Consider the following 16,127-nt stretch of genomic DNA (forward strand, 5'->3'; position numbering starts at 1 on the left):
TGAAATCTAGTATCTAACCCGGAGTACCCTGGCTCCTGGATCTCCAAGTCAACCACTGTGTGAGTCCACCCAGCAGAGGCTACAGCAATATCAACAGATTTCTCCTCTTTGTTTGGAGTTTGGAAGTTTTGGAGCTCTCTGATTCACTGCAGTTTGTTAGGCTGCAAAAGCGCGGGTGCCTCCTTTGTGCAGCTGAGCACAGCTTGGGAGGGAATGTAGTGGGGCGGGGTCTCAGAGTTCCCAGGGCAGGGAAAACAGCAATGGTGTCTCAGCGACCCCTCGACTCCAACTCTGCGACTCCCCGAGTGCCATGTGCCCCCACAGCAACAATGATCCCTGCGAGCAGCTCTGTGACCCGCTGCAAGACCGTCCCATTTCTCCCCGTAGGAGCCTGGGACCCCAGCGTCTCGCCGTAAATGAGTTCAGTGCGTTCGAGAGCTTGTCCCCTTCTGATTGAAAAAAACCGCGCACCGAGGTGCAGCCGTCTTGGGTGCGCCTCCGTACCTCTGTTCTTGGCGCCTCTCCCCTCCTACTTGGTCTCAATGCTCTTTTTTCTTTCCTTCTAGTTGTAGAACTTCCACTCGATCAGCTTTCCCGTGGTTCTGGATGATAGGTGTTTTGTCTTATAGTTGTGGTTTTAATGTTGTTGTGGGGGGCAGCACGTACAGGTTTGTACCTTATGCTGCCATCTTGGTTCCTCGGCAATGGCCTTCTTTATGTGACCATAAGACAAGCTTTAAAAAGTTATATTTTCATTGATGAGAATATTTTGCTAAAATTTTTTTCCAATTACAGTTCACATACAATATTATTAGTTTCAGGTGTATAAGACAATAATTAGACATTTATATAACTTATGAAGTGATAGCCTCAACAAAGCTAGTACTATCTTACACAGTTATTACAATACTAGTAGCCCTGTGCATGAATCTGTGCACCAGTAGGTTGCTGCCTCCCTCCTGTAGCTCTCCACCCACTGCACCGCCCTCCTATAGTTCATCCCTTCATAGCTTGTCGCCCTGCCCTCTCCTGTAGCTCTCCGCCTCCCACTTGCTTGCTGTTCTGACCCGTCCCGTAGCTCTCTGCCGTCCATAGCCCGTACATAGCCAGTAGGTCGTTGCCATCCTCCTTTAGCTCCCCCCTCCTCCCCTCCTCCCCTCCTTTCCCCACTCATAGCTTGCTGCCCTGGCCCCTCCTGTAGCTCTCCACAGCCCACTTGTACCTTGCTGGCCCACCCTCCTGCTGATCTGTGATCTGGTTGTGATGTGCTTGGTTGTTATGTCTCAGGGCGTAATGGCTAATTAGCATATTCCTCTTATTATATCGGATTATTGACTATATTCCCTATGCCAGCCATGGGCAAACTACGGCCCGTTTGAAATGAATAAAACTATTGAAAAAAAAGACCGTACCCTTAAATGTAATGATGTTTACTTTGAATTTATATTAGTTCACACAAACACTCCACCATGCTTTTGTTCCGGCCCTCCGGTCCAGTTTAAGAACCCATTGTGGCCCTCGAGTCAAAAAGTTTGCCCACCCCTGCCCTATGCTGTACTTTACATCACCATGACTATTTTGTAACTGCCAATTTGTACAACTTAATCTGTTCACCCTTTTCACTCATCTCCCCAACCACCCTCTGACAACCATCAGTTTATCTGTATCTGAGTTTGTTTTGTTTTTTAGATTCTATATATAAGTAATATCACATGGTATTTGTCTTCCTCTGTCTGACTTATTTCACTTAGCATGATATCCTCCAAGTCAATTTGTTGCAAATGGCAAAGAGTTCACTCTTTTTTATGGCTATGTAATATTTCACTGTATATACGTACCATTTCTTTATCTGTCTATTGATGGACTCTTAGGTTGCTTCTACATCTTGGCTATTATTAAGTGACGCTACAATGAACTCAGGGATGCATATAATTTGTGAATTCGTGTTTTTGATTTCTTTGGATAAATAGCCGGAAGTGAAATTGATGGGTAATTGCTCTTAGTTCTATTTTTAATTTTTTTTAGAACCTCCATACTATTTACTGCACCAATTTACAATCCCACAGTAGTGCACAAGGATTCCCTTTTCTCCACATCCTCGCTAACACGTTTGTTGATCTATTGATGATAGCCATCTGGCCTGTGCTTTGGTGTGATGACATTGACTCATGGGGCTTGTGGTGCAGAAATAGTCTGTGAGTCTTGTATTATTAGGATGTTGTCTGTAAATTACAGGTTCCTCTTGATGAGGCTCATTAGGAGGAAAGGTCCCTGGCCTTTATAAAAGGAACAGCTCTTTCTTTGGAGCCATAGGCTTGATTTTATGGCTGCCTTGAGTTATATGATTGACCAACATTCCTTCTTGGTGCTGCATACCAGGAAGGCTGGGACCAAATTTAACACTCACTTTTATGTAAGATTTAGAACTCCATGGGATAAATGTTTTATATATGTTCTCATTCTAGATGTTGTTAGTGTTTGTTGATAGTATATAAAGGAGGGATTTTATGTGATAAGATGTATATAGGTGTGCTAGACGGAGAAGAGACATTAAGGTGGTTTTAAAATCTCCACTTAAAATCTAGGGGCAACATAGGAAACCAAAGACCACAAAACAGTGATTTCATAATAAAAATGCATACAAGTAGAAGAGTCATGAACCAATAGAGTAACATTTATATATTATATTCTTAAACTTTCACTAGTTTCAATAACTATTTGTTATTATATCAATATTTCAACATTATATTCAGGCAGAGGTTTCTTTCCTTCCAAGTACTTTCTCATTTGGGAAACATAACAGAAGAGAGAATGTACAATGTTAAAAATTTATTTCTGAAATGCTTTATTCTTTTAATCAGCACACATTATATTAAGTATAGAATTTCCTTAAAAATTAACAAATAATTCTAAGTTTCACTGTTAGGACACTGATATAGAGAAGAAAACATCTGGCTCTTCTGACTTTTCTTTTTACATTTGTCCAAGTCCAAGTAGAATCTCATATTAAGGTTCTTCTGTGCTATTTCTGTCCAAGTTGTGACAGCTACAACATAAATATAGCTTTTTATTAATCACAAAAGATACATGCATTCAAATATTTTTAAACACCTTCAATGCACATTTGCATTTATTGCATTTCTAGAATAATACGTTTTTACCACTAACTCAAATGTTTAAGATTTGTAGGTATTTTAAAACTAAGTAGCAATAAACACCGTCATGGCAAAAAATGTGGAAAACGTTTATAGGTGCAAATTCAACCAATGAAAAACAAAAACCCTGAGAATGATAAAATTAATATTTAACTCAATATGAAAATGTAAATAAGGAAAAAACATCATGTGGGACTTCACTGCTGACAGATCGCTTCTCCACTTATTTTAATTAGTTTTATATTTCTAGGAGGTTATTAAAAGGACAAGGTGTTCAATTTAGAAAGGCTGTTTTATCTCTTATTGGATGAATTCTCTCAGAGATAGCAACTATAAACTTTAAGCAAAATACAGAACCAACTACGAGAACTGAAAGGAGGTAATGGCACTGGCTGGGTCCCTGCTTCAGTGCTTCTCAGCCTCCAGGAGGCCAGAGCTGGTGCCATGCTGGAGCTAAAGTTCTGACAGAAAAACTGCAGTGTTTCTGGCCTGAAGGACTAGAGGAGTTTGGGGCAATGAAAGTCACTGGAAAGTGAGGGAGAAATCCTGGAAAGGCGACAGCCAGTGTGATGCGGTCCTAAACCCTGTGTACAGACTTTTCCTAAATCTACGGTAAAACCTTGAACCACTTGTGAATGAAAGAGACTAAGAACTGTCCCAGAGACAGAGTTTGAAATCCGAGTCTAATCAAGGTAATTACCTGCTAAAACCACAAGTCAACACTCTTTAGGGAAATACAATTCAGTTTCCAAAATAAAATAATATTAAAGATACAATCTAAAATTAAGTCATTATATGAAGAAACAGGAAAATATGATCCATTCTCTAGGACAGTGATGGCGAACCTATGACACGCGTGTCTGAGGTGACACGCGAACTCATTTTTTGGTTGATTATTCTTTGTTAAATGGCATTTAAATATATAAAATAAATATCAAAAATATAAGTCGTTGTTTTACTATGGTTGCAAATATCAAAAAATTTCTATATGTGACATGGCACCAGAGTTAAGTTAGGGTTTTTCAAAATGGTGACACGCCGAGCTCAAAAGGTTCGCCATCACTGATCTAGGAGGAAAAACAATGGAGACTGACAGCAAGATAATCCAGGTTTTAAAAGCAGCTGTGACAACTTTCGTCAATAAAATTATGGAAAATATGCTAACAATGAAAAGATAAAAAATCTTAGCAGAGAAATACAAACTATATAAAAAACAAAAATTCTAGAACTGGTAAATATATTATTCAACAGCAGAATGGGGATAACAGAGTAAACAGACTTAGTGAATCTGAGGACAGAGCAGCTTAAAACTGTACAATCTAATGAACAGAGTCCTTAGGGATCTGTGAGACAATATAAAAAGTTGAACATATATGTAGATGGAGCCCCAACAGGAGAGGAGAGAGAGAATTGGGTATAAAAATACTTGAAGAAATAACAGCTGAAAATCCCCTAAATTTTGTGAATGTATAAATTTATAGGGTTAAAAAAATTCAGTGATCCTGAAACATAATACACATACACAAAAAAATAACTAAATTTCTGAAAACCAAAGAAAATAAAAAATATTGAAAGCCAGAGAAAAATTATGTATTACATATAAAGTTACATCAATCTGAATGACTGCCGACTTCCCATCAGAAACAATGGAAGGCAGAAGATTCTGGAATGATCTTTAAAGTGTTGAAAAACTGTCAATTCAGAATTCTATATCCAACAATAATTTAATTGAAGGTGGAAATAAGGACATTTTCATATGAAAGAAAATTAAGAGAATTCACTGCTAGCATACCTGAGCTACACTGAATGCTAGAAAAAGTTTTTCAGTCAACAGATAAAACTTAGAATTATTCGAAGGGATGAAGAGCATTGGAAATCATATCGGTATAAATGCAAAAGACTTCTTTATATCTGAAGTACAAATGATAACACTGTCCACTGTCATGCAATGTTACTGATATATGTAGATACAAATTATATGACAATCACAGTATAAATATTGAGGAAATAAGTCTATATGGTTGCAAGATTTCTGCATTTAATGCAAATGGCACAATATTAAATCTAGTCTATGAACAGTTAAAGATATATATATATATATATGATGATCTCCACAGCAACCACTAAATAATGCAGAGATGTGGCTAAAAAAGAAAACCTATGGGTGAATTAAAATACAACTCTAAAAAGTGTTCAAATAATTCAAAATAAGGCAGGGAAGGAGGAACAGATGAACACCAAACAGAAGACTAGTAGAAAGCAAACAGTAAAATGGTAGCCCTAAATCCAATCAAATAACTGATTAGATATCAACTGACTCCAATTAAAAGACAGAGATTATTGGCCAGCTGGTGTGCTCAGTGGTTGAGATCATGGTTCACTTCCCAGTCAGGGCACATGCCCAGGTTGCAGACTTGATCCCCAGTAGGGGATGTACAGGAGGCAGCCAATCAATGATTCTCTCTCATCATTGATGTTTCTATCTCTCTGTCTCCCTTCCTTTTTGAAATCAATAAAAATATATTTTAAAATATATTTATAAAAAAAGGCAGATTGTCAAAATGGTTGTAAAAAACCCAAAAGATCCAACTATATGCTACCTATAAGATATGCAAGTTGAAAGTAAACAGATGGAAAAGTTGTAACATGTAAGCCATAAGTTTGAGAAAGCTAGAGTGGCTATGTCATTATCAGATAAAGTAGACTTCAAGACCAAGTATTACCAGATGTGTAGAAGAATACTACAAAATAACAAAAGAGGCTATTAGGAAATACAACAGTCATGTATGTGTATTTACTAATAACAGAGCTAAAAGTGCAAAAAGCAGAAATTGAAAGAGATAATTCTATAATTACAGTTGATTTTAATATCAGTCTTTTCATACCTAATAGAAATAGACCAAAAAAAAAAAATGACACAGAGAATCTAAGTAATGCCTTCAACTACCTTGACCAAATTGCTATTTATAGAGCCCTTCCCTCAATTTTTGTATAATGCATGTCCCAATTAAGTGCACATGAAGTGCCTAGCAAAATAGACCATATGTTGGGCCATAAAAAGAATTTATATTCTCTAACCACAAAGGAATGAAATTAGAATTCAGTAAGAATAATTAATATATCTAGCAAACCTACAAACACTTGAAAACAACCATAGATCTTTACATTATAAATGAGTAAATTAAAAATATTTCAAACAATGACAATGAAGATATATCAACATTTGTGGAACACAGGTAAAGCAGTGTTTGGCAAAAGTTTTAATTTTATAGTTTTTTAAATGCTTATTTTAGAAAAGAAAAACTAAAGTAGTTGACTTAATATTCCAATTTCAGAAAAGAAGGATAAAGTAAACCCAAAGTAATCAAAATAAAATAATAAAAGCCTTGAAATCAATGACTAGAAAACTAACAGAAAATTAGCATGAACAATATCTGGCTCATTAGAAAATATTAACAAATTTGAGGACTCTCTAGTTAACCTAACCAAGCAAAAAGATTCTGTTTACATTATGTTCTAGAATAGTCAAAACTAATCCGCAACAGAAAAACATCAAGGCAATGTTGTTGGGCAGGAGTTGATGAGGGTCTAGGATTGACTGGGAATGGCCATAAAGAAACTTTGTGGTGTTATGGTTCTGTATCTTTCTTTTTAAATATATTTTATTGATTTTTCACAGAGAGGGAGAGGGATAGAGAGTCAAAAACATCGATCAGCTGCCTCCTGCACACCCCCTATTGGGGATGTGCCTGCAACCAAGGTACATGCCCTTGACCGGACTCGAACCTGGGACCCTTCAGTCTGCAGGCTGATGCTCTATCCACTGAGCCAAACCAGTTAGGGTTATGGTTCTGTATCTTGTTGGGGGTTCGGGTTACTCAGGTGAACGTATCTGACAAAACTCAGGGATGTACACTTAAGATCTGTGTATTTCACTGCTGTAAATTTTACCTCCAAAGGCTTAAAAAAAACAAACCCTAAGCAGACAATGAACTCTAATAGTATTGATACAGATGTGTTGAAAGGAAAGTATATCGATATCTATAATTTACTTTAAAATTAATAAAGTAAGTTGGGGTCATGAATGAACAATGGATAAATGGGTAGGTATCTTAGAAAGTACGGTAAAATGTTAATGGGGAGTGTAATGTGCTCACTGCAAATTCTCCAACTTTTCTGTATATTTGAAATTCTCATATTGCCATTGGGACACTATATTGAGGTTAAAAATATAAGAACTAAATAATGGGGTAAGAAAGTTGTGCTAGAAAAGAAACAGGTACTAAAAATGAGTAAAGGATACAGTTATTATTTTTGTGGCAATCATGGCAAAGGTGAGTGAATATTACTCGTCAGTCTACTGAGCAATTCAGGTAGTTCAAGCTTAAAAAGCTATAAAGTTAATATAATTACTGAGAACACTACTACAACAATGTATAGACCCTGTACTCCTCAGCTACTGCTGTCATTAACTTCCACAGTGAATGTAATCCCACTGTATCACCTGAGCACATTTGGTAGGAACAGCCCAAGAAAGTGACTTTATTTCTTAGCCCAATTTGTGATAGGCTTTGCAAAATCAGAAATGTAGACAGCATATAAGGAAATGCTGAATTAAAATTTTCCTGAGTACACTACTCGAATTTTAAATTTTCTGAATTTACCTTTTTACAGAATTGGAATACTGAAAATAATGTTACTTATCAGAGTTTTTTGTACAGTTGTCCATGTCAAAACCTTACATTTTGTTATAGCTCTATGGTTTCAGCTGGTTCAGATGAATATAATAATTCTCTTCTTCTCTTTTGAAAAATACCAACAGCAACTTAGGGTATGTTAACAGAAACAAACTAAAAAGGTAAACTTTACCTGTTTTACGAACTGTGTAGCATTAAAAAGTTCACTGCAGCCATATAAAATGTGTTTGCCCGGTTTTCCCTGTAAAAATCAGATACAAGTAAGTAACAAGTATTCTCAAGAAGAGGGATTAAAGCTAATAAATCTTTTTGTTATTCTTAAAGATTTTTTTTTTGGGGGGGGGTGAAGGAGGTGTTGGATTTTAACCCAAAATTGCATAGAATAAAGTGGTGAAGTGGCATAGTATTTTTTAAAATATGGAAATAGAAGGGATCTGATAACTGCCACATTTCATAATTTCCTATAAAATCTTAGGCCAACACTCTTGCAGTGAAGGATCTGTATTCCTTGAAGAAAACATTCTTAGATTTTTTTTATGTGGCTCTATGGCCACAGAGGCTATAAAAGACCCCTCCTTGTACAAGATGATGCCCCTGAGACCAGAGTATCTTACACAGATCTTGGAGGTTTACATTGTGAAGATGAAGTATGTCCTGTGCAAGTGACATAGAATCCCAGCAGTTGTGCTGGGAGTTTGAAGATTTATGGCATCGGCCTATTTTTTTTTTCTCCTGTTATACCAAAATCTCTATCTTTATTAAAGCCTTACATCACATAGGACATAAGGAATGATCATTCTTTAATGTTAAGTAAATAAATGAAGATTACAAGATGTCATTCTAACAATCACTAATTCCATCACACCTGCATTTAATTTATTTATTTATTTAGCTTTTCAAGCCACACCCTTTCCTCCATATTCTCCTTCTGCTTAGTTGTCCATTACTCCCTGCTGCTGTCAGCTCTGAATTGTGCTCCACTGCCAATTTGCTACCTTTAAAGCTCTTGTTTGCTGAAAAAGCAGCATTCTAAATTTGTGAGAAGTATGTTGCTGACTGAAGTCAATGGGATGGGAGAAAAGTGCTTATGATTCAGGTAAATGTGTTTGGTAAATCATTTCACCAAGGGAGACTCTTTGAGAGAGGGGTCACCTGAAGTCTCTAAACATGTAAAGTCAAACTAAGATAGATTAGCTGCAAAATACATGACATCAAAAAGATGTATTGTTTTCCACCTCAAGTACAATTTTAGTCCAGAAATGAATGTGATAGGAATAAAAATAACCAATCCTGTATGAAGGATTTTTAAACTACCTCTAGAAAAGGGGTTTATGTAAAAATCAGGAGAGCCCTCGAGATAGAGAATGTTAGCATTCTAAAGACAGAACAACTCTTATAAACATTAAATGATAAAAGAATAAAAAGGTCAACATGTACCTTTATGTAGTCAATAAGATTTTGATATTCAATGTAGTTGCCTCCTCCAACCACAAAGACAATTGCCTAAAAATGCAAACAGAAAAAATAAGTAAGTTAAAAGAAATAGTTAAAACACCATTGTAAAACAGTTAAAGTTTTCAAGCATAAAGTTTTTAGGCGGGAACATATTCCACACATAGGTAAAAGAAAATACTAGCTAGCAAAGGTCATATCCTGCATGCTGTTACTTCACTTATAAAGAAATTTGTTTCTAAAAAGTTTATACATTTATAAACTTCTAATATCTATTGAGTAGTAAATGAGAGATTTTTTAGAAACAATTTAGAGGAAAATAAACCTCAGTCTTCACATAAGTAATAGCAAAGAAATCCAAAGGGCTTTTTCCAAAGGCATTTTTGAATTTCAGGTTCTTTACTGTAGGTAGAAAGAACAAAAAACTTAGCATTTATATAATTTCTAATATAGAGGGTGGGGCAATAGGTTCACAGCTGTCCATATGGAAAACAATACAATAACTAATCCTATATAATAAAGAGGGAATATGCAAATTGACCATCACTCCACCACAAAGATGGGAGCACTCACAGTGGAGGCTAAGTTCCCGTAACGAGCCTTAAGGAGCAATCAGCAGGGACCTGAGGCTGTGCCCTTCTCCCCCTCGTCCCTGTGGGGCTTGACAGAGGACCTCAGGCTGCGCCCCCCACTTGGTGGGGCTTGACAGAGGATCTCAAGGCACGCGCCCCGCCCTGGTGCCGGGCCAGGGGAACTGAGGCTACGCCTCCTGCCCGGTGGGGCTTGACAAGAGTGGGACCAGCCGGGTCTGGGACTTGCGCAATTTTGAGGCGCATGTGGATGGGTGGGGACTTGACTCTGGGTCCTGTGGTGTGCTCCAGACTCTGACAGGAGGAAGATTTTCATATACATTTTACTAATTTTCTTTCATCTCTGACACTTCTATTATAAAGAAAGGGCAAATAGCAATATTAAAATATTTCCTCTAATCCCCTTTTAATGTGCATGAATTTTGTGCACCGGGCCACTAGTTAAAAATACAAGAATAAACTGTTTCTGTGTACTCACAACTGTAAACCTACTTTTGCCCAACCCCGTATGTTCTTTCTTGTATTTTTACTAAGAATCCATTTTTATATTTCAAATGCAAACATAGTCATATCTTCACAAAAGTTTAGAATCCAATTTTAGAAGTTCCAAACATATAAAACTTTCTTAAAGACTTCTTTTTCTGAGAATTACTTCATTTCATGTCAGTTATTTTAAGCTTAAATGATTATCAGTGTTTAAGGCAGCTTTATAAATCAGAAAAATATACTTGCTAAGAATATATATTTTTTAAGAATCTTGGGTGCACAGCATTGGATTTATCAAGATTGCCAGATAGTCATCATAATAAACCATGTTTAGGATAAAGAAGTTCTTGATTGCTTGGTCACCTTTTCATGTTCCCTTTTCAGGGACATTTTATTTTTATATGGAACGTACCTCTTGGAATGGATTTTTGTTCCTCGGAACTGAGCTGTAACAAAAAAAAACCATACTGAAAATTTCAACCATGGCTTTTCTGATGAGAAAAACAGGCATGGGACACACACACAATTACATATATATTTACAATTCTTCTTCCTTCACTGTCTTGGAGGGTGGGTCCTTTAGTTTTGTGTAGTCAGGTAATGAATTGGGATGCAAAAGAAGAATACAGAAGTGGTACATGTCTCAGTGTCTAAAAGGAAATGGGGCAACTATGGACTTCAAAATTATAGAAGACTGAGCAGCAGCTCCCATAAGGAGTGGAAATATGGGTTTAAGATGAGTTGATAAAGTATATATTTTAGTGATAAATTATATAAAATTTTTACCATACTCAACATAATATTACAGTTGTGAGTATCTACATTTGTGAAAAAAACATGTAAACGGGAAGGATAACAACAATTTAGGAAAGAAAGGGGGAAAGGAGTAGGGATCTGCATTCTACTCTAGCACACACACACACACGCACACACACACATGTATTTATATATTAATATTACATACAAATTACATATTTATTTATATAGTATCTTTATAATATAGATTAAAAATACTTCCTTAGTGTTCAGGAGGTCTTTTTATGGGACGTTTTCAAAGCTCTTGTGAATCAGATGTGTATTTGTTTTTAGTGCTAAAACAAGCTGCACAAAGACAACTCAGTTTTTCCTCAGAAGCAATTTTTGAAAATCCAAACCAAGAGAAGAGAGCTATTGTAACTTCCCTTAGTTATTCAGAGGCTGATTCCACAGCCCTATCATCTTGTCCTCATTTCTATGGCCCATTGGAATATTCCACAGAAACCAGAGCCCACCTGATTGAAACACCTCCTCAGTATTTAAATTCCTTCTAGAGAGCTTTAGTTCAGCGGTCGCCAAGCTTTCGGACCTCATGGACCATCAGTGGTCTGCGGACCACCAGTTGGCAACCACTGATCCAAAGGTTTCCTTAAATCAGTGGTTGCCAAGCTTTCGGACCTCACAGACCACTCGTTGGTGACCACTGCTTTAGTTGCTCTAAGAGCAGAAGTGGAATGAGGAGAGGTAAGACTTAAGTAGCACAGCATTACTAGTTACTAATCACCCAGATCCAGTTGTGATGAGATTAGCTCAGAGGAGGAGGAAAGCCTGAGCTCCTGTCATATCAATACCAGATTCCTCCTCATTATCATACATAGCATACAAGTCGATGAAAAGAGCTCCTCAGTAAATTTCTAAGAAGAAAAATGTATTTACTTGTTAGCATATACATATGCAAGGAAGAATATTGAGATAGGAAAAGAATTGTAAAATCCACGGTTTTAAAGTGTGCACTCAGTGTTTTTATATATTTACAAAGTTGTAAAACCATTACCAGTGTCTACTTCAGAACTTTTTTTATCATCCCCAAAAGAAGCCCCAATACCCATTAGTTGTCACTCTTCATCTCTCTCTTCTATAACTTATCCTTTGTCAATTCCTTCTTGCCAGCTGTAGCTGCTATCAGCAGCTTCTTTTGCAACTCTGGGAGTATTTCTAATAAGTTCAAAAATGAGAATAACCTTTTAAGTTACCAAAACTACCAAATAAGCAGCTATCTAGTGATTAGATTATCTATCCTGACTACCCACAAAGATGAGAAAGCTTGGGGTAAAGCAAAGACAAAGTTCTAAAGATCCCAAACATAAGGGACAAGCAAGAAAGCAGCTTCATTCAAGTTCTGGTGCTAGAAACAATGATTTTAAGGTTTTTCTCCCTCCTAAATATGCCTATTCTTTTTTGCATCTTTTAGGCTATTTTTCATACCACCATGATTTAAATCTTGGAAAATAATATTCATAATAAACTAAACAAATACCATGCCATTTTTGTCATAAAATATAGAAATTATCTGTAGAAAGTTTCATTGTCAAAATGTATATACAGCAATCTATAGCAACTTAGATTACATGGACCAGTTAAAAAAAAAATAAATAGCCGAAACCGGTTTGGCTCAGTGGATAGAGCGTCGGCCTGCGGACTGAAAGGTCCCGGGTTCGATTCCGGTCAAGGGCATGTACCTGGGTTGCGGGCACATCCCCAGTAGGAGATGTGCAGGAGGCAGCTGATCGATGTTTCTCTCTCATCGATGTTTCCAACTCTCTATCTCTCTCCCTTCCTCTCTGTAAAAAATCAATAAAATATATTTTAAAAAAAAATAGATAAAAACAACTGGTAACTGCCCTGGCCAGTGTTACTCAGTGGTTAGAGCATCAGCCTGAGCACTAAAGGGTCTCAGGTTTGATTCCTGGTCAAGGCACATACTTGGGTTGCAGGTTCAATCCCTGGCCCTGGTTGGGGCATATACAGGGGGCAACCAATCGATGTGTGTCTCTCTCACACTGATGGATGTCTCTCCCCCTCCCCTTCCACTCTCTAGAAATCGATGGGAAAAAATATTCTCGAGGATTAACAGCAACAAAACACCCCTTCTGCCTTACCCCCCCCAAGAAAGAACCTAACTGCTTTCTAACATAAAGACACATTTTTTCATTTGGTCCAATAAAGAGTATTTATTTAAAAACATACATATTATCCAAGATCCTCCTTCCCCCCACAGCTTGTTATACCACCACCATTTCACTAAAAACAAAGCAAAAAACATCTAAAGGTACTTTTATGTGTATATCTTGGAAGGAAAAGCACCAAAACATTTTAAGTATAATTACCAGTGATTATCTCTGGGTTTACTTACCAGTTTTCTATGCAGTTTAAATTTTTAATATTAAGCAGTTATTTATTACAAAAATAATTATGTTATTTCCCTTCTTGGCAGGAGTGGGAAAACCTACAACAAATACACAAGAGCTGCTTACCTGTCATTGCCCCGTAGCATTTTGGGATCAAAATATCTAAAGTCATCAGTTTCCTATTAAAAAAAATAGAATTTTACCATGACTATAGAATTTCTCTTCAGAAAGGTACAGTTTGGCTTAATTTATTTTAATGAATCTATTAATCTGGTAGAACGTGTAACCACCACCACCATTTACTGAGCACTTACTATATGTTAAACATTATTCTACTGCTTTTGATAAAATAACTTAATCCCAATAATAACAATGAGGTGGTTATTATTATTATCCCTATTTTTCAGGTGAGCAAGCTGGAGTACAGAGAGTATATAACTTTGCTAAGGTCACATGATTAGCTTTTATGTTAACTCCAGGATCTAAGCCCAGGTAATCTAGTTTTAATGCCCACACCTTAACCATTATGTAATACAGTACTGCTTCTTGAAAATGTATCAGGTTTACAAGTGATGTATTTCTGTTTTTAGAATTTTATTATCTTTATATGTCCATGATTTTTTAAAAAAATATATTTTTATTGATTTCAGAGAGGAAGGGAGAGGGTGAGAAACATCAATGATGAGAGAGAACCATTCATTGGGTGCCTCCTGCATGCTCCACACTGGGGATTGAGCTTACAACCTGTGCATGGGCCCTGAACAGGAATCAAACCTGGGACCCTTCAGTCCTCAGGCCCACGCTCTAACCACTGAACCAAACTGGCTAGGCCTTTATGTCCATGATTTTATTGAATGTACAGAATACCGAATACAGGTTCACAACCTCTTATTTGAAACATTTGGAGTTATATGTATACTGGAATTTTGAATTTAAATCTTTTAGTTTTCAGAACAATTTTGATTTCATAAGTGGTAGATAAGGGGTTGTGGACCTCCTCTATATTGGAAACTAGTGTCTTGATATTAAAGGAGTTGGAAAGTACTGCTTTACTGCTTATGATGTAATCACTTACTAATCTCTGCCTCCCTCTCTCTGTCCATGGCCCAATCAGCCAAAGGAACTCAATTCTTTTCTACAGTATGGATGGCACTATCCAAACCTGATTGATGACAAACTACTAATGTGTTGCCACTATCAGGTCTTGTGCTCAGTGGTGAACAGTGCTAATCAATCACAGAACTCACAGTGAACCAAATACAATGTCAGATCCATTAATTAATACTCTGCTCCAGTAAACCATTACCGGCTAGATTTACAACGCAAGATAAAACATATCTGGTACAGCCTTAATCCTTTTCTTTCAGTTTATTCAATTAAGACAAATAAAAAGAGAACCCTCAATTAACAAATGTAAGTGATAAGAATGCACCTAGAATTAGCTTATAGCATTTTAAAGCCTTTAAGATAAGATACATTCAAGATTACTAGCTAAATCTAACTTAGTGCACTTTGCTAATCTTTTCAATGCCTCTAACTAATCTGCAAATAGGAGAGGAACCAAGAACCATTCAAAACATTTTTATATATTATCACATTTAATTCTTATTAGGCACCTAAGTGTGTAATAAATATTAGCTATTACCATTATCACCTCAGCTTCAAGATAGAGATAGTAATAAAATACACTAAACTTCCTCAACCCCTTGTAGATTTGGTATCAGTCTAAAATTTCACATTTATTTATACCTTTATTTTTTATTACTGTTTGGAATATCTTCCATTCATTTAACTGCCTATAATGAAGTCATATTCGCTAAGATAATTATAAATGTGTATTTCTTGCAGGCTTTTTAAGAGAGCTCCTTCTTCATATATTCTAGAATGCAGTAATAAAGTCTATTATTACTACAATAGAGGCCTGGTGCACAAATTCATGCATGGGTGGGGTACCTTGGCCTGGCCAGCAATCAGGGCTGATCGGGGCTGGCTGGGGGGACGGGCCGAGGCAAGTTAACCGGCTGCAGGAGGTTGGCTGTGGGAGCCCACTGACCACCAGGGGACAGCTCCTGTTTGAGCATCTGCCCCCCGGTGGTCAGTATGTCATCATAGCGACCAATTGACCGGTTGTTTGGTTGACTGGTTGCTTAGATGGAAAAACCAAATCCTTTTATTATTATTATTATAGACAACACTCTTATTCCTTTCATAATTGTAATTGCTCCTATGGGGAATGTTTTATTACACTGTACCTTTGTTTTCATATGGGCAGATTTAAAGTTATTTCTGTTAATTTCCTATAACAGTAGAACCATCCTATCTAATAATAGACAAACATGGTAATTGACCATACCTTCACTATGCCTCCCATTGGCTAATCAGCGCAATATGCAAATTAACCACAAACAAAGATGGCATCTAATTTGCAAACCACAAGCAGGGCGGGCCAGCGCGAGCCGCCATCCGGGCCCCCATGTGCCGCCTAAGCCCCGACCCAGCCAGGACCCCTGTGTGTGGCCCTGGGCAAAGGGGCGTGGTGGAGTGAATGGGCTGACTAAATCCCGCCCCCAGCCGGGTCCCCCA

General features: G+C 37.1%; 1 protein-coding gene across 2 annotated transcripts in view; it reads right to left on the reverse strand.

Annotated features, from left to right (window-relative positions):
* Positions 1–2,815: 2,815 nt before the first annotated feature.
* Positions 2,816–16,127, reverse strand: part of SCFD1 (sec1 family domain containing 1) — a 128,432-nt gene continuing 115,120 nt past the window's right edge. Inside the window, exons 21-25 of one of the 2 annotated variants that reach the window (XM_006766015.2) lie at positions 13,671–13,723; positions 10,793–10,826; positions 9,290–9,355; positions 8,025–8,093; positions 2,816–3,046 (exon numbers count right to left, since the gene is read on the reverse strand). In XM_006766015.2, the coding sequence (XP_006766078.1) occupies positions 3,023–3,046; positions 8,025–8,093; positions 9,290–9,355; positions 10,793–10,826; positions 13,671–13,723 (246 nt within the window). In that variant the 3' untranslated portion in view covers positions 2,816–3,022. The remainder of the gene's footprint in view (positions 3,047–8,024; positions 8,094–9,289; positions 9,356–10,792; positions 10,827–13,670; positions 13,724–16,127) is intronic. The other variant, XM_006766016.2, reaches the window with a different exon arrangement.

This window comes from Myotis davidii, unplaced genomic scaffold, assembly GCF_000327345.1.
Source record: "Myotis davidii unplaced genomic scaffold, ASM32734v1 scaffold21, whole genome shotgun sequence".
Taxonomy (NCBI): Eukaryota; Metazoa; Chordata; class Mammalia; order Chiroptera; family Vespertilionidae; genus Myotis; species Myotis davidii.